At 41.5% G+C, this 27,599-nt stretch overlaps 1 protein-coding gene across 1 annotated transcript; it reads left to right on the plus strand.

Moving 5' to 3' along the window:
* Positions 1-5,178: 5,178 nt before the first annotated feature.
* LOC125547100 (tRNA pseudouridine(38/39) synthase-like) lies at positions 5,179-7,353 on the plus strand. The gene is made up of 7 exons (XM_048711112.1): positions 5,179-5,486; positions 5,599-5,621; positions 5,771-5,870; positions 5,950-6,067; positions 6,213-6,336; positions 6,812-6,913; positions 7,337-7,353. Exons 1-7 carry the CDS (start codon positions 5,179-5,181, stop codon positions 7,351-7,353), a joined length of 792 nt encoding a protein of 263 aa, XP_048567069.1.
* Positions 7,354-27,599: the final 20,246 nt, after the last annotated feature.

Here is a 27,599-nt window from a genome sequence, read left to right on the forward strand (position 1 = left end):
TTATCTTATTTCCGAAAGAAAAACAATTCTTACTTTAGATAGATACTTGTATAATTTTCTTACTTTTGACACACATAATTATATATAATGCACGCAGATGAACCGGCAATGGATGTATGGTGATAGACACACCTCCGAGTACATTAAGGGCCTGCATAATTTTCTCAAAGTGGCTGAGGCAAACAAGAAGAATGGTTTTATGTGTTGTCCATGCCCGATATGTGGGAATACGAAGACTTACTCTGACCGGAAAATCCTTCACACCCACCTGCTTTATAAGGGTTTCATGCCACACTATAATGTTTGGACGAAGCACGGAGAAATAGGGGTTATGATGGAAGACAACGAAGAAGAAGAGGACGATGACAACTATGTGCCCCCTTAATACCGTGATGCTGCAACGGGGCAAGCTGATGAAGATCAAGAGGAACCAGACGATGTGCCCGATGATGATGATCTCCGCTGGGTCATTGTTGATGCAAGGACACATTGCAAAAGTCAAAAGGAGAAGCTGAAGTTTGATCGCATGTTAGAGGATCACAAAAGGGTTGTACCCCAATTGCGAAGATGGAAACACAAATCTCGGTACCGTACTGGAATTGCTGCTGTGGAAGGCAGAGAATGCTGTGTCTGACAAAGGATTTGACAAGCTACTGAAAATATTGAAGAAGAAGCTTCCAAACGACAATGAATTGCCCGATAGTACGTACGCAGCAAAGAAGGTCGTATGCCCTCTAGGATTGGAGGTGCTGAAGATACATGCATACCCTAATGACTGCATCCTCTACCACGGTGCATTGCGGTATAAGATCAGACGAGATGACCCTGGTGATGTTGACGGTGAGCCCCCCAAGAAGAGGGTTCCTGTGAAGGTGATGTGGTATGCTCCTATAATACCACAGTTGAAACATCTGTTCAGAAACGAAGAGCATGCCAAGTTGATGTGATGGCACAGAGAGTACCGTAAGAAAGACGAGAAGTTGAGAGCACCCGCTGACGGGTCGCAGTGGAGAAAAATAGAGAGAAAGTACTGGGCTGAGTTTGCAGCTGACCCAAGGAACGAATGGTTTGGTTTAAGCGTGGATGGCATTAATCCTTTCGGGGAGTAGAGAAGCAATCACAGCACCTGGCCCGTGACTCTATGTATGTATAACCTTCCTCGTTGGATGTGCATGAAGCGGAAGTTCATTATGATGCCAGTTCTCATCCAAGGCCCTAAGCAACCCGGCAACAACATTGATGTGTACCTAAGGCCATTAGTTGAAGAACTTTTACAGCTATGGAATGGACATGGTGTACGTGTGTGGGATGAGCACAAACAGGAGGAATTTAACCTGCACGCGTTGCTGTATGTAACCATCAACGATTGGCCCGCTCTTAGTAACCTTTTAGGACGGACAAACAAGGGATACCACGCATGCACGCACTACTTAGCTGACACCGAAATTATATACCCGGACAAATGCAGGAAGAATGTGTACTTGGGCCATCGTCGATTTCTTCCGACCAACCATCAATGTTGAAAGAAAGGCAAACATTTCAAAGGCGAGGCAGATCACCGGAAGAAGCCCGCCATGCGTACCGGTGATCACATACTTGCTATGGTCAATGATTTACACGTAATCTTCGGAAAGGGTCCCAGCGGACTAGCTGTTCCGAATGCCGCTGAGGGACGCGCACCCATGTGGAAGAAGAAATCTATATTTTGGGACCTACCCTACTGGAAAGACCTAGAGGTCCGCTCTTCAATTGACATGATGCACATGACGAAGAACCTTTGTGTGAACCTGCTAGGCTTCTTTTGCGTGTATGGGAAGACAAAAGATACACCAGAGGCACGGGAGGACCTGCAACGTTTGCATGAAAAAGACGGCATGCCTCCAAAGCAGTATGAAGGTCCTGCCAGCTACGCTCTTACCAAAGAAGAGAAGGAAATCTTCTTTAAATTCCTGCTCAGTATGAAGGTCTCCTCTGGCTTCTCGTCGAATATAAAGGGAATAATAAATATGCTAGAGAAAAAGTTCCAGAACCTAAAGTCTCATGACTGCCACGTGATTATGACGCAACTACTTCCGGTTGCATTGAGGGGGCTTCTACCGAAAAACGTCTGATTAGCCATTGTGAAGCTATGTGCATTACTCAATGCAATCTCTTAGAAGGTGATCGATCCAGAAACCCTACCAAGTCTATGGAGTGATGTGGCGCAATGTCTTGTCAGTTTCGAGCTGGTGTTCCCACCATCCTTCTTCAATATTATGACGCATGTCCTAGTTCATCTAGTCGACGAGATTGTCATTCTGGGCCCCATATTTCTACACAATATGTTCCCCTTTGAGAGGTTCATGAGAGTCCTAAAGAAATATGTCCGTAACCGCACTAGGCCAGAAGGAATCATGTCCATGGGCCATCAAAGAGAGGATGTCATTGGGTTTTGTGTTGACTTCATTCCTAGCCTTAAGAAGATAGGTCGCCCTCTATCGCGGTATGAGGGGAGACTGACTGGAAAAGGCACGCTTGGAGGGGACTCAATAATATGCAGGGACGGGCATTCTTGGTCTCAAGCACACTACACAGTTCTACAGAACTCTACCTTGGTGACCCCGTATGTCGATGAACACAAGAACAGTCTGCGCTCCAAACACCCGGAGCAGTGTGATGACTGGATTACATGTGAACACATCAGGACTTTCAGCAGTTGGTTAGAAACACGTCTCAGAGGTGACAACACTGTTCAAAAAAGGTTGAGTTTCTGTTCAAAACATTAAAAGCAAAAAGAATTTTCTAAGAATTTATGCAACTAAAAGCAAAAGGAATCAACTAAAAATCTTTTATAAACCTCTAGTATTTTTGAAACTAAAATTATATAAAATTTATGCAACTAAGATTATCCAAGAATTTTTTGTTCAAAACATTAAAAGCAAAAATAATTTTCATAAAGAAAATTTTTGTTAGAAACTTTAACAGCAAACTAAAATAACACAGTAATATTAAATAGTAGGAAAAAATCACTCAAAAATCGAGTTTGGAAACTAATGGAACTAACAGAAATTTTATAATTTTCGTGACCTAATAGCAAATAGAATTAAAAAAATAAAGAAAAAAAGAAAATAAATAATGAAAAAACAAAAAAATGTAAAAATGCCGCTTACTGGGCCACCATGTCCTGAATACGACTAGAAACCCAACCAACCAGGTGGGCCCGGATTCAGGCCCGTAGAAGGCCCAGTAGGCTCACATGCATGTACAGAGAGTTTAGGCCCGTAAGCCTGCTTTAGAGAGGAGCTCGACAGCTCAGGAGCGACGCACCTTATAAACAGGTGCGGCTCTCTCTCTCAGCTAGCGAGGTGGGACTAAACTCCCACCACCACGCTACAGTGCAAGGCCTTTGGTCCGGTTGGTAGTGCCAACCGGGACTAAAGGGGTGCATTGGTACCAGTTCGTGGCATCAACCGGGACCAATGCCTCCATTAAGTCCCGGTTGGTTCCACCAACCGGGACCAAAGGTGTCTGCTTCCCGCCATTTGGGATGCTGAAAAGAGACCTTTGGTCCCGGTTGGTGGCACCAATCTGTACTAAAGGTGGCATTGGTCCCGGTTGGTGCCATGAACCGGGACTAATGCTCCGTCTATAAGCCAACACTTGTGAAAATTTTCATTCAGTTCATCTTCCCAGCCCCGACGACGCCGCCGGGCTATCCATCTGCCTCGTCGTCGCTGTCGTCGCCCTTCCTCCGACACCGTCCCGCACCGCCCCACGCCACCCCTGCCCCGAAGCCGCCGGCCCTGCCTCCTCGTCGCCGTCACCGTGCCCTGCACTGACGCCGTTGCCGCGCCCGCTGTGAGCGCCGCCCCGATCCCCTCCTCCTCCCTGTACTGGTCGCCGCCGTTGCCACCGCGCCCCTATGATGTTTGTTGTCCAAAGTATATGTATATGTGTGATTATATGTATGTTTGTATATATGATTATATGTCCTGTTTTTTCAGATTTTTTATGTAGGTTGTTAGTAGATATCGATTTTAGGTTAGTGCATTTTAGGTTACTGTAGAGGAAAAAGTAAAATAAGAAAAAAGGAAGAAAAGAGGAAGAAGGAAGAAGGAAGAAGAAGAAGAAAAAGAAGGAGAGGAAAAAGGAAAATAAGAAGAGGAAGAAGGAGAAGAGGAAGGAGAAGAAGAGGAGAGGAAGAAGAGGAAGGAGAAGAAGAGGAGAGGAAGAAGAGGAGAAATAAATAAGAAGAGGAAAAAAGAAGAAGAAAAAAGAGGAGAAGTAGAAAGGAATAGAGGAGAAGAAGAAAAAATAGAAAATATTCTTTTCTTCTTTTTTTCTTCAATCGTTTCCTCTATTACTTTCTTCTTCTCCTCTTTTTCTTCTTCTTCTTCCTCTTCTTTTTTTATCGGGTATGTCATTGTCGATGTACCCCCTCCCTGATAACTTTGACATGAGGGGGGGGTCGATAAATAATAGAACTAGTTAAACTTGTTTATTTTTAGTAAGTACTACTTTATTTTATTTATAGTAAGTGCTTAGTAGTTGAACTAGTTGATTTAATAAAACTACTTTATTTTACTATAGAAGTAGTTTATTTTTAGTAAGTACTACTTTATTTTATTTATAGTAAGTGCTTAGTAGTTGAACTAGTTGGTTTAATAAAACTATATTTAACTGTAGAAGTAGTTTATTTTTAGTAAGTACTACTTTATTTTATTTATAGTAAGTGCCTAGTAGTTGCACTAATAGGGAAAACCTTATACAGAGAAGTTTATCAGTAGCGCGGTCTAAAAAGAGACGCTACCACTAATTAGTAGTAGCGAGTGTATAAAACCTGCGCTACCACTAAGTTGATAGTAGTAGCGAGGGGTGTAAACCCGCGCTGCTACAAAGTGTTCTTCACCATGTCCTGTGGGACAAGCAGTAGTAGTAGCGCGGGTTATAAACCCACGCTACTACTAAGTTGATAGTAGTAGCGCGGTGTACAAACCCACGCTACTACTAAGTTGTCTCCATCGTGGCTCCCGCGACAGGCCGTAGTAGCAGCGTGGGGTATAAACCCAGCGCTGCTACTATAGAACCACAAACACATGTATACACACATAGCTCGTGGAGGCCGAAGCCCAAATTCCCCTCTGTCTTGCCTGACCCATGCCCCGTGCCCCAGAACCCTAGCTGCCACTCCGCCTCGCCATGCCACCGCGGCCGTCCCTCCAGTCGCTCCTCTGTTTGGCGGCCTGCACCTCCGCGAGCTCCAGGGGCTCGGGCCTCCTCCTTGCCGCGCGCCGCCGCTTCCCCGTCGCCTTCGCCGCTGCGTGGGGCCAGCGCCTCCGCCTCCTGCACTCCTTCTCGTCCCGGTCTCTCGGACCAGCGACCGAGGCGACGCCGCCGCGGGGGGCCAACGCATCTGGCTCCTCCACTCCTCGTCTCGACCGAGGCGATGCTGGCGCCAAACGTCCTGCAGGAGATCGCACAGAGCAGGACCACCTCGCCGCCTCCAGGTCCGTACGGGGCTGCAGAAGGTGACTTCGACCACCCCAAAGAGGTGACTGCAGCCGCCGCCCTTCGCTTCCTATCGTTTCCATCAGCTCATTCTCCTCGGTGGTTGTTCAGAGTCCATCGTGGTGCCAGGCGGGGCAAGGAGGCAGCACAGATCACTTGCTAGTCGTGGGCATCAAGTGAATCCGAAGCACGCCCTGACTCTTGCTGTTGTGATCTATGTCCTTCGATTCGTTTCCTCTAAGTGGCACTGCACAGAAGGTGTTTGACAAAATGACCAAGTAAGGGGAACATGACTTGAGGAATTTTTGTAAGATGGATGCAGCAAACATGAGCAATTACAAGCGATGCATTACAGATTTTACTATTTCTGCGTGTGACCAAAGGTTAAATTGCATTTTGCTCAAACTCTCCTTTCTTTCTAGTTACTTGGACTAAATAATGGAAGTGCTTTGTATTTTCAAGGTCCAACCATGATGAGCTATGGTCCATGAATATCAGGGGTAGCGCCTTTCTATGGCATCAAGTTCGTTGCATGGTAGCTGTTCTTTTTCTTGTAGGTCAAGGCCTTGAATCACCTAGTGTGAGTCTTTTTTTCCCTCTTTCTGAAGCTTCCTTTTGTTTTTTCGAATAGTAAAGTGAATTACACAATTGAACTTGGCACGAAAATTCCCTTATGTCATTTGTTTGGATTATTTACATTCGGTAGCTCGTTTATTTTGGTACAGGTAGTTGATCCATTGCTGGATATTACCAGGACACCTAGAAAACCTCAATATACAATGGCACCAGAGCTTCCATTGATTCTACGATCTTGTCTATTCGATAGAGTTAGCTTCATGTGTTCATCAGGTATGTCTCTGAAAATTTGGTGTTTGACTCTGTACCTTCCACGGAGCATTTTAAGCCTTGAAATATTGTTGTACTATGATCTGCTAACATCGTGTCTTCATTCCTTGCTCGGTGAACTCTATGATTTTCCTGGTGCTTCTAGTATATTGATTATATTGTGGAAATAGTGAGATTATAGATCATAGTGAGCATTATATCATCATGCTTTGGTTAATTATGCATGCTTAAAATTAAATAAGATTTAACAATAGTCGGATACAATTGTTTGACAGTAAATGAAATGTACTCGTGTCAGATAACTTATGACCATGGTATTGTATTTTCACAAAAATGAAACCTTCATTTCAGAAATACTGCTTTCAGTTCTGTTATATTGAGTAAAGTGAAGACCATCTAGGGTTTATATTATCTATCTACAATAATTCTAGTTTTTGTGTGACATAACTAATTCCAGTACACAATTATTCCTATTTAGATGCCAATCAGGCTTTGATTGAACACTTGAAGGATGAATACCATCAGTATATGCTCCAAGATGCCATATTTGATGAGGCTTTGACCTGTTTATCTATTCTAGGTACATACATTTAGACCTTTGTGGCATCCAGTGCTATAAGTCACAGTCTCAAATTCATTCCAAAGTACTCCAGACTCCAATGCATGCCCCCTTCATCCATTCAGGTTAGCAGCGAGCAAGGCCATGGCATCTTTCTTTCCTTTAGAAGTTTAAAGAACCCAATTAGTCATTGACAAATACTTTATTACAAATAGTTGATGGTGTATATATGTAACACGTGGATAATATCAATGTAAGACATGATATGAGTTGGTGTACGTAGCAGGTTCATTTGTTTCTACATATTACATAGGCGATCTCTTGTTAATAGAAATCACTCACTTTTTCATTTTCGTATATTTATTCCCGTAGCTATTGCACAACATGCAAGGAAATATATGTCTGCTGAAATTTAATTTAATTTGTTTTCTTTGCTCTGTACAGAAATCTTGGATTCATAAATGGGAGAAGCACATAAGGGAGAAGAAGATGATTGCAAGGATGGAGAGGGAGAACATCATTTGGAGGGATAGAATTCCACTGTTTGATGTTTTTATGCATTTTTGTTTGCTTTCGACTGTGTTTGCACCAGGTCCTAGTTTACTATAAATCTTCAATTTGTAATGATGTGAAATGCTACAGGTTTATTACAAATCTGGGCTTGTTTTAGTATTTAGAATTGTATGCATAAAATGGAATTGATGGATTTTATTTTTTTAATTCCTAATTAGTTAGTAGTAGCGTGGGGGGCTCAGAGCGCTACTAGTATTTAGGATACTAGTAGCGTGTAGTATTATAGACGCGCTACTACTATTTCATTAGTAGTAGCGTGGGTGCGAAATAGTAGTAGCGCGAGTTACAACCGCGCTACTAGTAAAATGTTAGTAGTAGTGTGGGTTTACCCCGCGCTACTACTAACTTTTAGCTGTAGCGCGATACTAGTAGCGCGGGTACCCGCGCTACTAGTAACCATTTTACCCGCGCTGCTAGTAGCCTTTTTCCTAGTAGTGTTGAACTAATTGATTTAATAAAACTACTTTATTTTACTATATATAGAAGTAGTTTATCTTTAGTAAGTACTACTTTATTTTATTTATAGTAAGTGCTTAGTAGTTGAACTAGTTGATTTCATAAAACTACTTTATTTTACTATAGAAGTAGTTTATTTTTTTAGTTGAAGCAATTATTCCCGCATCGACGTCGACGATGCCTATCCCGCATCCTCGTCTTCGACTCGGCGGAGGAGGCCTGCTTGATCAGAGGGGCCATGTCCGGGACTGGGCTTCGCCGGGATGGTATTGGGAGGTGCTACCTTCCGGGGGCGTAGGTTGGTGAGGAGCAAGCCCATCTTGACCCGAACCTTGTTTGGTGGTGGTCGCGTGGGCCAGTGACGGTGCGGAAGCTTCCGGACACCGCGGAGGTGGTAGTCACCATGTCAGCGAGGAGGACGAGCACATCCGTCGCTACATGGTTGCGTTGGAGGGCAGGTTTGACAATACCTGGCAGGTTCTTCAGGGATCGCACTTGAGCTATGATCCTGTGATGGTTCCTTCTCTTTGGGTGTCCACCGCTCGCATTGATACCCGTCGGGCGCTATGGTTCTAGTTGTATTAGCGATGCTATATGTATGATACTATTCGAGGTGTATTAGTGATAATATTCGACGATGTACGAACGCAAGAGATGATGTAGTTTTGCTTATAATTGAATGCATGCTAATTTTAATACTACTTTATTTTATGATTTGGTTTTGCTTATTGAATGCTCAAATTGGAAAACTACTCCTACTTTGAATGCTAAAATTGGAGAGCACTATGCAAGTCGTATGCATTTGATTAGTTGATAGCTTATAGGGTTTTTGTTTTTGCAGACCGATAGTCAACCCGTGATGAATAATAATGTTCTAATTTAATTTTTATAGTACATATATTGAATTGTACAAGTTTAATCTTTGAATTATGAACGTAGGAAATGTCATCATAGGACGACGAAAGTCTCCTGGGGGAGTGCGGCTGGTGCAACGACGACCGAGTTCTGTGAGACAGGCCTCACCTGGACAAACATCGGCGATTCAGCATTAAGCTCCAAGAGACCTTCGATGTTGAAATGGTACGCAATGACGAAAAGTGTTATTTCGTAATTAAGCATGACTTCGACTATTTCAATGTGCATTTTTCATCTTTTACAATTCGAGTAGCTTATCCCATGCCATGCAAGACGCTATGTCTTGGAGAGGATGGGTTTTGAAGGCCATGAAAATTTCGAAACAAAGAAAATTCACTTAAGGACCCATCATGATGTGGATTTTGAAGTAAAATCTGTATAATTCTGAGAGCGTAACCCATTTTGGTTGCAAAAATTGGGAAGCACTTTGCAAGACGTATGGTTTTTATGAGGGTACCATGGATCTTGGTGATCCTGACATCGACCAAGATAATATGGACATTTGGGTCCTTGTTGATACACTTCCAATTCTACTGCTATGTGAGTTTCTCAAACATAGTTATTAACTAATTTATATTGTTCATTTCAAAATAGTTGATAGCTTATTTCCATTGACAGCTTATTTTCATTGTTCAAACAATGTGCGGAATATGGTAAACAGAACCTACTACACCGATGGCTCTGAGTTAACTTATCAGGAGAAAAATCATCTGGTCGCATTTTGTACTGATCTTGAGAATTACAATATCTATAATAAAACTCCTCCACATTATGGTCAATACGTGCCACTAGTGCACGTGTTGAACTACGATAACATCCATGGAGATGCCATGGTAAGATTTTTTACTATTACAACATCCGTGCATCTTTTGCATAAATTCTTTTAAAACTTAACTACATTTCTAACTACAAAGTTATTACTATGTTTTTCAACAGAAAATCCCAGATGATTGTGTGCCTCATCTGATGTATCAGAATGGTCGCCTTGATGTTTTGAACATGCAGCCAGGTCATCCTACAAATCTCACCTATCCATATCGGATTTCTAAAAGAAGTGGAGACATGAAAATCACAGAATGGAAAAAATGTATGGACAATCGTAAGGAGGTTCTTGGAAGCAAAAGGAAGCGAAGCGCTAGAATTGGAGACAGGATGATCTCCATTCTCCATAATGGAGAGTCAGGGCCTATATTGTTTTATGCTATTTTACCATAAAGAGGGTATTTAGGTCCTACCTTATACTGATGATCATGTGCTAAGAACAATTAAGTAGGGTTGGTTCGATGACTATGAGGATGATGATTATATGACTTGTTATTAATAACGAGTAGAAGTTGTATGATGATGATTAGTAGGACTTGTTATTATGATGATGCTGATGCGAGCATGAAGAGTTATTATATATCAGTGGGTGAAATGAACATGGATTGGATTGAAGTGAAGGCAACATGCATGTGGTGCATGTCGAAAGTAGTACTAATCCAAACTTGATCAAGTTAGGATTAGTATTACTTTCGACATGCACCACATATATGTTGGCTTCACTTCAATCTAAGCCATGTTTAGGCATAGCAGTAGTGTTGGTAAACCAAGCACCGAGATAAGAGAGGACACTTCTCTCTATTAGCTAGCTAACATGCTAAATTAACCCTCAAAACCCCCTAAACCACCCCCTTTCAAAGAAACAAAAACCTCAGCTCCTGCCAACTACTGACGCATGGATGCCTTTTGGTCCCGGTTGGTGCCACCAACCGGGACCAAAGGCCCTCCTGCCTGGGCTCGCCACAGCGGTCACATGGAGGCCCATCTGTCTGATTGGTGTAAGAACCGGGACTAAAGGTGTAGGGCTATAGTATCGACCCTTTAGTCCCGGTTCCCCAACCGGGACAAATGGGCCTTACGAACCAGGACAAATGACCCTTTTTCTACTAGTGTTGATCGCTTGACCAAGGTGGCTCACTTCATCCCCGTGAAAACCACTTATACGAGCGCTAAGTTGGCCAAGTTATACATGACCAGGATCGTATGTCTGCATGGAGTTCCTAGGACACAAAACTTTTGGAATCAGCTACACAAAACATTGGGTATCAGGCTAGAGTTCAGTACAACCTTTCATCCGCAGATAGATGGGCAGACCGAGAGAGTCAACCAGATTCTGGAGGACATGTTGAGAGGTTGTGCGCTAGATTATGGATTTAGTTGGGATGATAATTTGCCTTACGCAGAGTTCTCATATAACAACAGCTATCAAGCTAGTTTGAAGATGGCCCCTTCAGAAGCTTTGTACGGAAGGAGGTACAGGACACCATTTATGTGGGATGAAGTTGGAGATCGAAAATTGTTTGAACCAGATTTAATCAGAGATTCTGAGGAGAAGGTCAAGTTGATCCGTGATAGACTCAAGATAGCCCAGTCCAGGCAAAAGATTTATGCCGATACTAAACGCAAGGAGCTAACCTATGAAGTCGGAGACAGATCATATCTTCGTGTGTCTCCACTTCGAGGAGTTAAACGGTTTGGAGTCAAAGGAAAGTTAGTGCCACAATTTGTGGGGCCATACAGAGTCTTGGAACGTATGGGTGAAGTTGCCCATAAGTTGGAGTTACCCGAAGGTTTGTCAGGAGTTCATGCTGTGTTTCACATTTCCCAGTTGAAGAAGTGCCATGCAGAGATGGCTGATATTCCTCTGAGAGATATGGTGTCCCTGGAGGCAATTCAGTTGGAGAGTGACCTGACTTATGAGGATAAGCCCGTCAAGATTCTCGAGTTCGCCAACCGAGTTACTCGCAGCAAGGTTATCAAGTTTTTCAAGGTTCAGTGGAGTCACCATACCGAGGAGGAAGCCACCTAGGAACGAGAAGAAGACCTTCAAAAGGATCATCCACACCTTATTGCTAGCCAACCCGAATCTCGAGGGCGAGATTCATCTTAAGGGAGGGTAGGTTTGTAACATCCCAATTTTCAATTTGGATGTTATTATTTAGATCATTCATATGCATTCATAATTTGTGCATTTTTTGAATTTTGTTTTTGTTGAAATTGATCCAAGGGACTATAAGCAACTCAAGGACCAATTGAGAGAGCTGGAAGTTTCCCAAAAGACCCATGTTTTATTTTCCAAAGTGGGGTTTGGATCAAATTTGATTTTCATCAATTTTCAATTTCCAATATTTTCAAAATAAATAAGATAAAGAGAGAAGATAACACGACTTCTTTAAAAACAGAAAAGAAATATTGGAAATTAAAGTTTGAATCAATATATATTTATTTGATTTTATTTGCAAAAATATTTATTTTAAGCAAGTTTTATTAGTTCTAAAAAGTTTGTTTTTAAAATAGGCATTTAGGTCTGGAAAAATGTTCACCTAAGCCCATATATTTAGGAGGGAATTATGAGAATTTTTCTGGTGTTTTTTAGCCCTCTTTTTATTTTTGTTTTCGAGGTTTTATTGTTTCTAAAAAAGAAATAAAAACAGACAAACGTTTTATAAAAGAAAAAAAGAGGCAAGCTGAAGCCAGGCCAGCCCAGCGACAGCCCGTGCCGCTCCCGAGACGGCTTCGCTCCGCTCGCCCGCTCCGCCAACCTATCGGCCGCCGCCTCTCTCTGCCGCCAACATGTGGGTCCCACCTGTCGGGATCTTCTTCCCCAGGCAAACCGGAGTCCGCCCGTGACATGCCCCGCCGGCCACAGCCGTGCCCGAGATGGACACGCCTTCGCCTCTCCTTGCCCCTCGCCCATGCACCGCCTCGCTCCCTCCTATATATATTCGAGGCCACTGCCTCCTTTTTCATCAAACCAAGCCTCCCGCAGCCTCGCACAAACCTCGCCGGAATATGAAACTCCAGCAAGATCCACACCGCCGCCAGCTCACGAAGCCGCCGCCCTCGACCACTGCCGACGCCAATGTCGTCTTCGCCTCGCCGAGCCGTACCTCCCCGACCGCTCCGCCGTCGCCGCAGACCACCGAAGCCGCCGCCCGCCCGAAGCAGAAGCCGCCGCTGTTTTTCTTCGTCGCCGACGACCATCACCGGCGTGGTACACCACCGGAGCCGTACTTCTGCGGTTAGGATTAGATCGGTTAGATTTTTATTTCGAACCAGTATTCCCTAATTAGTAAACATTCGTTAGTTTAGCCTCTATACCGAACATTTTCATTTTTTAATTTGATCTAGCAAACATGCCCGTGTGTTGCAACGGGAGAAAACAACTCTCGCACGTCCTTTACCCATCGAGCATCGCTAAACACATCACCTAATGTCCATAACATAATAAACATGACTAATACCTCATCCTCGGGTCCACATCCTCCATTTCAATATAACACCATATACATACTTCCGCTTGTCGTCTTTGCCGTCCTTGTCGCCTCATGTCGCGGTACAAGTTGTCACTAACCAAGGTTGGCCAGGTCCGATAGCTGGACTGTTGAGTCGTCTTCGTGTCCAGCGAAGATCAAGAGCGTTAAACAAAGTTTTTTTAAACATCTAGCTAATATAATAGGGAAAAACACTGCACATAATATATGTCTATGTCATCATGTAAATTGAGTAGTTTGTGTCAGATAGACCATGAAACGTTAGTTGGACTCCTCATAAATTTCGACGGGAGTCACTGCGCCGAGTGAGACTGGTCGTACGTGAAGATGCGACAGAGAAAAAGATTCCTTCCATATCCCTAGTTTAATAAATTGTACTAAAACAATGCATCAGGAGGACATATTTCAAAAGTCGGCAAGTTTTATTAATAGGTATAGATTAAAGCAATTTAGAAACATGTTTTAACAAAATGCTTGCCTTTTCAAATTTAAATTTAAAAATATGTTTGTGTTTTTAAAATGTTTGCAAATTCGAAAAATAATCACAACAGTACCTCCTAGTTTTAAAAATTGTTTGTGTTTTAAATAATACTCAGGTTAAAAAAATAAAAAGATAAAATTGTTCTTTTTTTAAATGTTCGAGTTTCAATTTTTTATTAACAACTTTGCAAAAAATTTGCGTTCTAAAATATATTCACCTTTGAAATAAATCTTTTTCTCCCAGTATCTCATGCGACTGCTAGCTAAATTTAAAATTTCACGCTGCTAATTAAACACCATTGCTTGCCTAGTCTAGTGGTTATCACTCCTTTTCAAATTTAAAGTTCAAAACATATTTGTGTTTTTAAATGTTTGCAAATTCGAAAAATAATCACAACAATTCTTCCTAGTTTTTAAAAAATTGTTTCTGTTTCAAAAAATACTCAGGTTAAAAAAATAAAAATAAAAATTTGTTCATTTTTAAATGTTCGTGGTTCAGTTCTTTATTAACAACTTTGCAATTTGTTTGCGTTCTAAGATATAGTCCCTCCGTTTTTATTTAGTCCGCATATCAGCTTTGGTCAAAGTCAATCTTTGTAAACTTTGACTAAGTTTATAAACAAAAATATTAACATATACAATAAAAAATCAATACCACTAGATTCATTATTGAATGTACTTTCACATCATATAGATTTGTTATGGTAAATGTTTATATATTTTTCTATAAACTTGGTCAAACTTTGCAAAGTTTGACTTCGGTCCAACCTAATATGCAGACTAAATAAAAACGGAGGGAGTATTTACTTTTAAAAAAATCTTTTTCTCTCAGTATCTCGTGCGACTGCTAGCTGAATTTAACATTGCACGCTACCAATTAAACATGAATGCTTGCCTAGTGATTAGAACTTTGAGTTGTCTAGCGTGAGTGGTTGGGTTCGAATCCTTGCAGCGCATTATTTATTCTTGGATACTTTTTTTACGGGGGTGGGCTGTTGTTACGCTAATGGGCCGGCCCATTACGGATCTGTGCATCCTGTGATTTTTTTCCAGACAGCAACGAATCGGGAGAAACACCTGAGACGTACGAATATTATTTTGGTCCCATTGTGAACGAAAAAACCTGGAGAAACAATCCTCCCTTTAATATTAGGGAAAGATTTGTTCAGATCTGTTTTAAACTTTGTTTGGCTATAATTTGAGTTTCGTAACTCCGATTGGAGTGGTTCTTCTTGCATATCAAAGCTCATCACATGTACCTTCTGTTAAGATGAAAACCACACAATTTTACTACAGTTAAAATTTCATGCAGTACAGAAGTTTTATTTGGATATTTTTGGAGTTTTCATAAGTCTTTTCTTTGGTTTTATTATTGATTCTTTGTTTGTGTGCTTATGTATGTTATGGTTTGCTTCGTTAGATTATATGGAGTGCGAAGCTTGCTACTATGAATCTCTAGGGTTTACCGATCGTCAGCAAGGAAAGTGACACTTTGATCATACTCTTTCATACCTAGTTTTATTATGCATTAGTTTCACCCTCGAAGATTGCATGAGTAGGATTGGGAACATGTGGTTATTGCTATGTAGTTCATGAGGTAAGAACCTATTACCTTTGATCACCCTAGGAATATACGTTATGCTCATAAATGGCTAAGCCATGCTCGTAGACGGGGATTGATATGTGAGATTCATGCAAGATGCGAGAGATAATAATTAAGGGTAACTTAAGGTGGCAACATTAACACACATCTGGGTGGATTGTTTTGGGCACCTTGAGAAACTAGTGCTTGCCCAAGGGAATTCCGGAGTACCCGTGTGATTACCCTAGGTCCGCCACCTAGGCTCAAAGGGATCATACGATATCTCATGCCTAGAAACTTCCGTGTGCAACCACAAGCCATTATGGGCTCTGGCATAGTTGAGTAAGTTGTGTGACCACTTTCAGTGCTAGACTAGTAGATGTAGGGGAAAGTAGGTGTACCTGTCTACCCAGAGTAAAGAGTTAATGCTTCTGAAAGGCCATGTCTCGATCTTCCGATCATGGATGCGGTCGAGTCTTGTGAGGAAAAGTGAGAAACCTCTACAGAGTGTACAAACTAATCATGATTAGCCGTGTCCCCGGTTACAGACATCTTGAGTATATGGTATTTGAATTATTGGTTGATCCCATCACGTTACTTAATTAATGTATTGGGTATTAATATTTTGGGAATTTTAGGATCGAGTTGGAGGAACCTTCTCAATAATGGCATAAACTTGGTAGTAAATACAATTTATTCCTTTGTTGTAGGGAAAAATTGGCTTTATGAAAAAATTAAACTTAGAGCCTCCACTAGCCAAATATGCATGTAGTGATAAATATTGTTCATCATTGCTCTATAGTGTGTTCTTGCCAGCATATTCCATGTGCTGACCTACACGGCTGCAACGTCTCATGTTGCAGAGTTTTTAGACGAGGATTAAGGTGCGATAGGTCGTTGTCATGCACTCAGTTTTGCCGTGGAGTTGGATGGACTCATTTATCTTTGAAGCTTCCACAGTTATTTTATTTAGTTGTCCTTCAACCATATTTATGTAATAAATACTCTTTATGAGGACCTGAATGTAATAAGTGTGTGATTGAACTCTATTATAAATCCTCGAGTACTGTGTGTCTCAGCATACCGATCCAAGGATGACACTTAAGCACAGAGACTTCCATCCATTGGGATCGGGTCGCTACAAGATGGTATCAGAGCACACGCTGACTCTAGGACGCGACCATTAGGGAAAAGCCACAATATATTCTTCTCTATTCATTTCTAATCCTTCTCTATCTCTACACTATAGATGTCGGACCCCAGGAACAAGTTCACTCAGCCTGATGACGACACCCCTTTCGGACAACACTTGAAGGAAGTCACAAAGTACCTGAACGTCGGCCTACAAAGCCTCATCGGAACCTTCGCATCAAATTTACCAGAAGTGGAGCGCTCTAGGATCGAAGTTTGTGTTCCTGGAAGGAATTTTGCACCAACTACCGAGCCCATCAAGTTTACCTTTGATGCACCAACTTGGAGCTTCGGAAAGAGCATGGCCGCCCACATCACCTTTGGACGCATTTGCGAGGTGTACAACAAGGATCTTGAAGATACCGTCTACCATATATGTGGACGCTGGGATGATCAATGGGAGATGATTCGCACCAGGAAGGATGGATCTATTGCAGCATACATACATGAGATGGATCAGCACATTCGTCGATATGAGAATCAGATGTGCACTATCATGAAGAAGACCAAGAAGGTGATGACCCGGAATATCGAGCTAGAGGATGAACTCAAGGCAACCCGCAATGGATATGAAGAGGAAATTGTTGTGCTACTGGAGCAGAATGAAGACCTGAAGAAGAGGCTAGGAGTACCCAAGGTGAAATATGAACATGAAGTGAATATTCACGAGGACGACTACATCATACTAGATGGCACATACAGTGATGATGAGGATGAAGACAGTGATGATGAAGAAGACAGTGATGATGAGGACGAAGACAGTGATGATGAAGAAGATAGTGGATCTGTATGGCTGAGATAGTGTGTGGAGAGGAAGATTTTCTTAACAATTAAGCCTAATGTGCATCAAGATTGGTATTGAACGGCTAGAAGATGTATGAACAACTAGAATATATATGCTCCCGTTGCAACGCACAGGCAATTAGATAGTATAATATAGAGAAACGGAAGCTGAGAAGCTCCTCCCATTCATCTAATAATAATAAAAAAAAATATCATCTTTTAGAAAACGGCAAAATACAGGGTACCTCTTGATTTGTACTACATGCCAGGGTAGCGGAGGTGTGGATGTGGCCTTGTGTGAAGGTCATGGTACACCGATAGAATTAACACATCAGAATATTTTTGATGGGTTTGGTCCTCTCATGGAGCATGACAGAATGTTATGTTAAGAGAGGCGATGGGAAAAATGTCTTCACTAGTGACTAGGATCACTTAACGCAATGATGCCTCTAGAATCCATTTCTCCTAACAAAGGAATTATTTCCACCAACGGTTAGGACCATTTGAGGAAATGTCGCGTCGAAACTCCTGCTTCCATGTCATTTCAAGCCTCTCATGGTCTCTCGGCTCTCAGCTTTGTCTCCTTTTCCAAGCCTTTCTTGCGCTCCTTAGAGGCCTCACACCTTAAGTTTATTCAAGTGAGAGTGGAGGATTATAATGACGCATCAGTGGGGGGAGTCTCTTGGACTATTCATGTATCTCACCATGGGGCCCCAGTGTGGCATAAGGTGGAACCGACTTAAGGGTCCTCACCCCAGCCACCAGGCCGATAAACGTCATGATGAGGGGACCTAAACCGGACACCAGCACCAGGCTTTGAAGAATAACCACTCGTCCCTTGAGATGAGAATTATATATCGTTAAAGCAACATATATGTTGGAGCATCACCCAACAAAGTACAAGCTTGTGATCCATCACCACCGGTTCAGAGTGTTGGAGAAACTGCGATGCCACAATAAAATACGGAAGAAGATATCAAAGTCACCGAATCAATATCTGAACCCTTTATGGTCGGTGAGGAGTTGGATGAGATTCATCATCCCTAGTATCCACTATGTTCTAAGATTGATGTTGCTATGACTTTGCCATGCTTAATGCTTATCACTTTGGGCCCGGGTGCCATGATTTCATATCTGAACCGTTTTGTTATCGCCATTATATCCATATTCTAGATCCGATCTTCCAAGTTATAGTCACCTACTACGTGCTATGATCCGGCAACCCCGGAGTGAGAATAGTCGGGACCACTCCCGGTGAAGACCGTAGTTTGAGGAGTTCATGTATTCACCGTGTTTTAATGCTTTGTTCCGATTCCCTATTAAAAGGAGGCCTTAATATCCCTTAGTTTCCAATAGGACCCCGCTGCCACGGGAGGGTAGGACAAAAGATGTCATGCAAGTTCATTCAATAAGCACGCATGACTATTTACGGAATACATGCCTACATTATATTGATGAACTGGAGCTAGTGCTGTATCGCCCTAGGTTATAACTGTCTCATGATGAATATCATCCAACAAGTCACCGATCCAATGCCTACGAATTTATCCTATATTAATCTTGCTAAGTTACTACTGCTGCTATAACTGTTGCACTGGCTACAAAATTACTGCTATTACTGTTACCGTTACCATTGTTGTTGTCACTATTATGAAAACTATCATATTACTTTGCTACTGATCACTTTGTTGCAGATAATTAATCTCCAGGTGTGGTTGAATTGACAACTCAGCTGCTAATACCTTCAAATATTCTTTGGCCCCCCTTGTGTCGAATCTATAAATTTGGGTTGAATACTCTACCCTCGAAAACTGTTGCGATACCCTATTATTGTGGGTTATCAAGACCTTTTTCTAGCACCATTGCCGGGGAGCATAGCTATATTTGTTGAGCCACTTGGTATTATTATTAATTTATCACTATGAAGAATCCGAAGGATGCTAAGACTAAGATTTGTCCCTCTAAGACGAGGTGAGGTAAGGAACTGCCATCCAGTTCTGCTTTAGATTCACCAGCCAAATATGCATGTAGTGCTAGATATTGTTCATCATTTCTCTATAGTGTGTTCTTGCGAGCATATTCCATGTGCTGACCTACATGGCTACAATGTCTCATGTTGTAGAGTTTTCAAACGAGGATTAAGGTGCGGTAGGTCGTTGTCATGCACTCAGTTTTGCCGTGGAGTTGGATGGACTCATTTATCTTCGAAGCTTCCACAGTTATTTTATTTAGTTGGCCTTCAGCCATATTTATGTAATAAACACTCTTCATGAGGACCTCGATGTAATAAGTGTGTGATTGAACTATGTTATAAATCCTCGAGTATTGTGTGTCTCAGCATACCGATCCAAGGATGACACTTAAGCACAGAGACTTCGATCCATTGGGATCGGGTCGCTACAAGATGGTATCGGAGCACACGCTGAGTGTAGGACGCGACCACTAGGGAAAAGCCACATGATACTCTTCTCTATTCATTTCTAATCCTTCTCTATCTCTACACTATAGATGTCGGACCCCAGGAACAAGTTCACTCAGCCTGATGACGATACGCCTTTCGGAGGACACTTGAAGGAAGTCAGAAAGTACCTAAACATCAACCTACCAAGCTTCACCGGAACCCTCACAGTAACTTTACCAGAAGAGGAGGGCTGGAGGATTGAAGTTTGTGTTCCTGGAAGGACTTTTGCACCAACTACCGAGCCCATCGAGTTTACCTTTGATGCACCAACTTGGAGCTTAGGAAAGAGCATGGCCGCCCACATCATCTTTGGATGCATTTGCGAGGTGTACAACAAGTATCTTGATGATATCGTCTACCAGATATGTGGACGCCGGGATGAACAATGAGAGATGATTCGCACTAGGAAGGATGGATCTATTGCAGCATACATATAGGAGATGGATCAACACATTCGTCGATATGAGAATCAGATGTGCGCTGTCTTGAAGAAGACCAAGAAGGTGATGACCTGGAATATTGAGATAGAGGATGAACTCAAGGCAACCCGCGATGGATATGAAGAGGAAATTGCTGTGCTACTGGAGCAGAATGAAGACCTGAAGAAGAGGCTAGGCGTACCCGAGGGGAAATCAGAACATGAAGTGAATATTCACGAGGACGACTACATCATACTAGATGACACAGACAGTGATGATGACGATGAAGACAGTGATGATGAAGAAGACAGTGATGATGAAGAAGACAATGATGATGAAGAAGACAGTGGATCTGTATGGCTGAGATAGTGTGTGGAGAGGAAGAATTTTTTTAACAATTCAGCCTAATGTGCATCAAGATTGATGCTGAACAGCCAGAAGATGTATGAACAACTAGAATATGTATGCTCCCGTTGGAACGCACGATCAATTAGCTAGTATAATATAGAGAAATGGAAGCTGAGGAGCTCCTCCCATTTATCTAAAAATAATAATAATAAATTTGTTGTCATTTTCTAGACAATGGAAAAATATAGGGTACCTCTTGATTAGTACTACATGTCAGGGTAGGGGAGGTGTGCATGTGGCCTTGTATGAAGGTCATGGTACGTACACTAATAGAATTGACACATCGGAATATTTTTGATGGGTTTGGTCCTCTCATGGAGCATGACACAATGTTACGTTAAGAGAGGCGATGGGATAAATGTCTTCACTAGTGACTACGATCACTTAACGCAATAATGCCTCTAAAATCCATTTCTCCTAACAAAGGAATTATTTCCACCAGCGGTTAGGGCCATTTGAGGAAATGTCGCCTCGAAACTCCTGCTTTCTTCTCGTTTCAAGCCTCTCATGGTCTCTCGGCTCTCAGCTTTATCTCTTTTTCCAAGCCTTTCTTGCGCTCCTTAGAGGCCTCACACCTTAAGTTTATTCAAGTGAGAGTGGAGGATTATAATGATGCATCAGTGGAGGGGAGTCTCTTGGAATCTTCATGTATCTCACCATGGGGTGCCTAGTGTGGCATAGGGTGGAACCGACTTAGGGGTCCTCACCCCAGCCACCAGGCCGAGAAATGTCATGATGAGCGGCCCTAAACCAGGACACCAGCACCGGGCTTTGAAGAATAACCACTCGTCCCTTGAGATGAGAATTGTATATCGTTAAAGCAACATATATGTTGGAGCATCACCCCACAAAGTACATGCTTGTGATCCATCACCACTGGTTCAGAGTGTTGGAGAAACTACGATGCCACAATAAGATACAAAAGAAGATATTGATGACCCTCAAGTATAGGGGATCTATCATACTCCTTTCGATAAGTAAGAGTGTCAAACCCAACGAGGAGCAGAAGGAAATGATAAGTGGTTTTCAGCAAGGTATTCTCTGCAAGCACTAAAATTATATGTAACAGATAGTTTTGTGATAAGATAATTGGTAACGAGTAACAAGTAACAAAAGTAAATAAAGTGCAGCAAGGTGGCCCAATCCTTTTTGTATCAAGGGACAAGCCTGGACAAATTCTTATATAGAGAAAAGCGATCCCGAGGACACATGGGAATTATTGTCAGGCTAGGTTTCATCACGATCATATGATTCACGTTCGGTACTTTGATAATCTGATATGTGGGTGGACCGGTGCTTGGGTACTGTCCTTACTTGGACAAGCATCCCACTTATGATTAACCTCTATTGCAAGCATCTGCAACTACAACAAAAGTATTAAGGTAAACCTAACCATAACATGAAACATATGGATCCAAATCAGCCCCTTATGAAGCAACACATAAACTAGGGTTTAAGCTTCTGTCACTCTAGCAACCCATCATCTACTTATTACTTCCCAATGCCTTCCTCTAAGCCCAAATAATGGTGAAGTGTCATGTAGTCGACGTTCACATAACACCACTAGAGGAGAGACAACATACAACTCATAAAAATATCAAACGAATACCAAATTCACATGACTACTAATAGCAAGACTTCTCCCATGTCCTCAGGAACAAACGTAACTACTCACAAAGCATATTCATGTTCATAATCAGAGGGGCATTAATATGCATATAGGATCTGAACATATGATCTTCCACCAAATAAACCAACTAGCATCAACTACAAGGAGTAATTAATACTACTAGCAACCCACAGGTACCAATCCCAGACTTGGAGACAAGAACTGGATACAAGAGGTGAACTAGGATTTGAGAGGAGATGGTGCCGGTGAAGATGTTGATGGAGATTGACCCCCTCCCGATGAGAGGATGGTTGGTGATGACGATGGTGATGATTTCCCCCTCCCGGAGGGAAGTTTCCCCGGCAGAACAGCTCCGCGAGAGCCCTAGATTGGTTCCGCCAAGGTTCCGCCTCGTGGCAACGGAGTCTCGACCCGAAAGCTTGCTTATGATTGTTTCCTCATCGAAAGACTCCATATAGCAGAAGACGGGCATCGGAGGGCCACCAAGGGGGCCATGAGGCAGGGGGTGCGCCTTGGGGGGCAGGGCGCGCCCCCACGCTCGTGGGCAGGGTGTGGCCCCCTCCGGAACTTCTTGTGCTCAATATTTTTTATATATTCTGAAAATGACTTCCGTGAAGTTTCAGGACTTTTGGAGCTGTGCAAAATAGGTCTGTAATATTTTCTCCTTTTCCGGCCCAGAATCCCAGCTGTCGGCATTCTCCCTCTTTGTGAAAACCTTGTAAAATAAGAGAGAATAGGCATAAGTATTGTGACATAATGTGTAATAACAACCCATAATGCAATAAATATCGATATAAAAGCATGATGCAAAATGGACGTATCAACTCCCCCAAGCTTAGACCTCGCTTGTCCTCAAGCGAAAGCCGAAATTGAAAAATATGTCCACATGTTTAGAGATCGAGGTGTCGATAAACATAAAATACAGACATGAGGGCATCATGATCATTCTTAGAACAACAACTTATATAATTCTTATCATATGATCTCTTATGCTAGAGTAACAATTCAATCACAGTTTCAAGTATGAATCATAAACTCCATTGAAAACTAACAAACTATAATCTCAGTCATTGGAGCAATTGCAATATATCATAACATAGGAAAGAGTCAATATAAGAGCTTTTCAGCAATTCCACATACTCAACTATCATATAGTCTTTCACAATTGCTAACACTCACGCAATACTTATGGGTATGGAGTTTTAATCGGACACAGAGAAAGATAGAGGCTTATAGTTTTGCCTCCCAACGTTTTACCTCAAGGGTAATGTCAACAATAATAGTTCATGAAACTCACATCCAATTAGCCATATATACCAAGATCTTTCCAACATGTTGTGCTTGCCAAAAGATAAAATATAAAGAGGAAGGGTGAAGATCACCATGAATCTTATGCAAGGTAGGAGATAAAAGTAAAAGATAGGCCCTTCGCAGAGGGAAGCAGAGGTTGTCATGCGCTTTTATGGTTGGATGCACAAAATCTTAATGCGAAAGAACATCACTTTATATTGCCACTTGTGATATGGACCTTTATTATGCAGTCCATCGCTTTCATTTCTTCCGTATCACACAATCGTATAAAGCTTATTTTCTCCCACACTAATAAGTCATACATATTTAGAGGGCAATTTTTTATTGCTTGCACCGATGACAACTTACTTGAGGGATCTTACTCAATCCATAGGTAGGTATGGTGGACTCTCATGGCAAAACTGGTTTAAGGGTGTTTGGAAGCACAAGTAGTATCTCTACTTGGTGCAAAGAATTTGGCTAGCATGAGGAGGAAAGGCAAGCTCAATCATGTTGGATGATCCATGACAATATAATTTATCTTAGATGTAAGAAAACATAACCCATTGCATTTTCTTCCTTGTCCAACGTCAACCCTTTAGCTTGTCATATTTTAATGAGTGCTCATAATCATAAAAGATGGCCAAGATAGTGTATTTATATGTGAAGACCTCTCTTTCTTTATTACTTCTTATTAATTGCAACGATGACCAAAACTATGTTTGCCAACTCTCAACAACTTTTAATCATCATGCTCTTTATATGTGAGCTCATTACTCTCCATAAGATCCATATGATCTCTTTTATTTCTTTTTATTCTTTCTCTTTTCTTTTATTCACTCAAGATCATGGCAAAATAATCATGCCCTTGACTCAACACTAATCTTTATTATATATAGCTCACGGACTCGATTACAAAGAAGGATCATAAAGAAAAACTCACAACTAAATCATACTAAAACTTTATGCTACTAGATCAAGATATTACCAAAAATGATCGAACTAAGAAAAACGGTAAAGATAGAAGTGATGATGATACGATACCGGGGCACTCCCCCAAGCTTGGCAGCTGTCAAGGGGAGTGCCCATACCCATGTGATTATATCTCTTTTTTCGAGGACGGTGATGTGATATTCCTCGCGATGATGCCCTTCAGGATACGATTCTCCTCCTCGAGCTTTTTGACTTGCTGCTTGAGGTCCATTATTTCCTTTCGAAGTTTTCCTGTAACAGCCAAAGCTCCCTGCAACCAAGGGTGTTGCATAGATGTGGGAGAACAAGTGACACTCTTTTTCATATTCTCATAGGAAAGAAATCTCACATTGGAAGGGATAACCGAGTTTGGGATAGCCGAGCTCTGCAGTTACCCTATTGTGAATCCAGCTCGGAAGCGAGAAGTGACTTCTTGATCCTCCTCCATGGCATCTATCCTCTTCAAATCACCCTCCATCTCTTCCTCCGTTGCTGGCCCAAAGTGGTCTACATTGTTGTTTGTCATTGATCCCGATGCCGGATGAGACACCCGGCTCTCCCCGACTGACTCCTGCGAAGACATCTTGCTCTAATCTGCAGCAGCAATAGCTCGAAACACAAATAGAGGATAATTGCGTGATACGGGAGTTAAAACCTCCGGGAGATTATATAATTATTTTTTACCGACCAAAATACGTAACGTGCAAGAAAACGGAGTCCGGAGAGAACACGTGGTGCCCACGAGGTAGGGGGGCGCGCCCTCCACCCTCGTGGAGCCCTCGTGTCCTTCCCGGACTGCTTCTTATTTTTCTATTTTTCTAAATATTCCAAAACGGAATAAAATTGCCATTAGAACTGTTTTGGAGTCGGTTTACTTACCGTACCACATACCTATTCCTTTTTGGAGTCTGAAACGTTCCGAAAAGTGTCCCTTATGTATTCCTCCGGGGTTACAGTTTCAATAACATTGGTTTCAACATATATAGGATTAGCTGAGATATAATGTTTAATTCTTTGACCGTTTACCACCTTCGGTTTTTTGCCTTCGAAGTTGTTGATTTTTATGGCACCGGAACGATAGACCTCCTCGATAATGTAAGGACCTTCCCATTTAGAGAGAAGTTTTCCTGCAAAAAATCTTAAATGAGAGTTGTATAGCAATACATAATCACCTACATTAAACTCACGCTTTTGTATCCTTTTGTCATGCCATCTTTTAACCTTTTCTTTAAACAACTTGGCATTTTCGTAGGCTTGGGTTCTCCATTCATCAAGTGAGCTAATGTCAAATAACCTCTTCTCACCGGCAAGTTTGAAATCATAATTGCGTTCTTTAATAGCCCCATAAGCCTTATGTTCTAGTTCGAGAGGTAAGTGACATGCTTTTCCATAAACCATTTTATACGGAGACATACCCATAGGATTTTTATATGCAGTTCTATAGGCCCATAATGCATCATCAAGTTTCTTGGACCAATTCTTTCTAGATCTATTAATAGTCTTTTGCAAACTTAATTTGAGTTCTCTATTGCTCAATTCAACTTGACCACTAGACTATGGGTGATAAGGATATGCAATTCTATGATTAACATCATAGTTAGCAAGCATTTTACAGAAAACACCATCAATAAAATGTGAACCACCATCAGTCATTAAATATCTAGGGACTCCAAACCTTGGAAAAATAACTTATTTAAGCATCTTAATAGAGGTGTTATTCAACACTACTAGTTGGAATAGCTTCTACCCACTTAGTAACATAATCAACAGCAACTAAAATATGTGTGTATCCATTGGAGGCAGGAAAAGGTCCCATATAATCAAAGCCCCAAACATCAAATGGTTCAATAACAAGTGAATAATTCATAGGCATTTCTTGACGTCTACTAATATTACCAATTCTTTGACATTCATCACAAGATACAACAAACTTACGGGCATCCTTGAAGAGAGTAGGCCAATAAAAACCGAATTGCAATACCTTATGTGCAGTTCTATCTCAAGCGTGGTGTCCTCCATAAGCTTCGGAGTGACACTTGCGTAGGATCTGTTTCTGTTCATGCTCAGGTACACAACGTCTAATAACACCATCTACTCCTTCTTTATAAAGATGTGGGTCATCCCATAAGTAATGTCTCAAATCATAGAAGAACTTTTTCTTTTGCTGGTATGTGAAACTAGGTGGTATAAATTTAGCAACAATGTTATTAGAATAATCAACGTACCATGGCGCAATATGAGAAGCATTTATGACATTTAATTGTTCATAAGGAAAGCTATCATCAATAGGTAGTGGGTCATCAAGAACATTCTCTAGCCTAGACAAGTTGTCTGCAACAGGGTTCTGAGCTCCCTTTTTATCAATAATATGAAAATCAAATTCTTGTAGCAAGAGAACCCATCTAATAAGTCTAGGTTTAGCATCTTTCTTTTCCATAAGATATTTAATAGCAGCATGATCCGTGTGAATAGTTACTTTAGAATCAACAATATAAGGTCTGAACTTATCACAAGCGAATACAACTGCCAAAAATTCTTTTCCAGTTGTAGCATAATTTCTCTGGGCATTGTCTAGAGTTTTACTAGCATATTGAATAACATTTAATTTCTTATCAACTCTTTGCCCTTTAGCAACACCTACAACATAATCACTAGCATCACACATAATTTCAAAAGGTAAATTCCAATTAGGTGGCTCAACAATAGGTGCAGAGATCAATGCTTTCTTAAGTATTTCAAATGCTTCTACGCAATCATCATAAAAACAAATGGTATATCTTTTTGCAATAAATTAGTCAAAGGCCGATAAATTTTTGAGAAGTCCTTAATGAACCTCCTATAAAAACCAGCGTGACCAAGGAAACTCCTTATACCTTTGATGTCCTTGGGACATGGCATCTTTTCAATAGCATCAACCTTAGCTTTATCAACTTCAATACCTCTTTCACAAACTTTATGCCCCAAGACAATACCTTCATTAACCATAAAGTGGCACTTCTCCCAATTCAATAGAAGGTTAGTTTCTTCACATCTCTGCAAAACTCGATCAAGGTTGCTTAAGCAATCATCAAAAGAGGATCCATAGATGGAGAAATCGTCCATGAAAACCTCACAAATCTTTTCACAAAAGTCAGAGAATATAGCCATCATGCATCTTTGGAAGGTAGCAGGTGCATTACATAAACCAAAAGGCATACATCTATAAGCAAAAGTACCGAACGGGCAAGTAAA

Source organism: Triticum urartu, chromosome 3 (assembly GCF_003073215.2).
Source record: "Triticum urartu cultivar G1812 chromosome 3, Tu2.1, whole genome shotgun sequence".
Taxonomy (NCBI): domain Eukaryota; kingdom Viridiplantae; phylum Streptophyta; class Magnoliopsida; order Poales; family Poaceae; genus Triticum; species Triticum urartu.

Bases quoted from the DNA above. Each gene is read 5' to 3' on its own strand.
- LOC125547100 (XM_048711112.1), top strand. From the start codon at position 5,179: ATGCCACCGCGGCCGTCCCTCCAGTCGCTCCTCTGTTTGGCGGCCTGC. The intron at 5,487-5,598 runs GTCCGTACGGGG...GTGGTTGTTCAG, and splicing joins GACCACCTCGCCGCCTCCAG to AGTCCATCGTGGTGCCAGGC. The intron at 5,622-5,770 runs GCAAGGAGGCAG...TGACCAAGTAAG, and splicing joins CCATCGTGGTGCCAGGCGGG to GGGAACATGACTTGAGGAAT.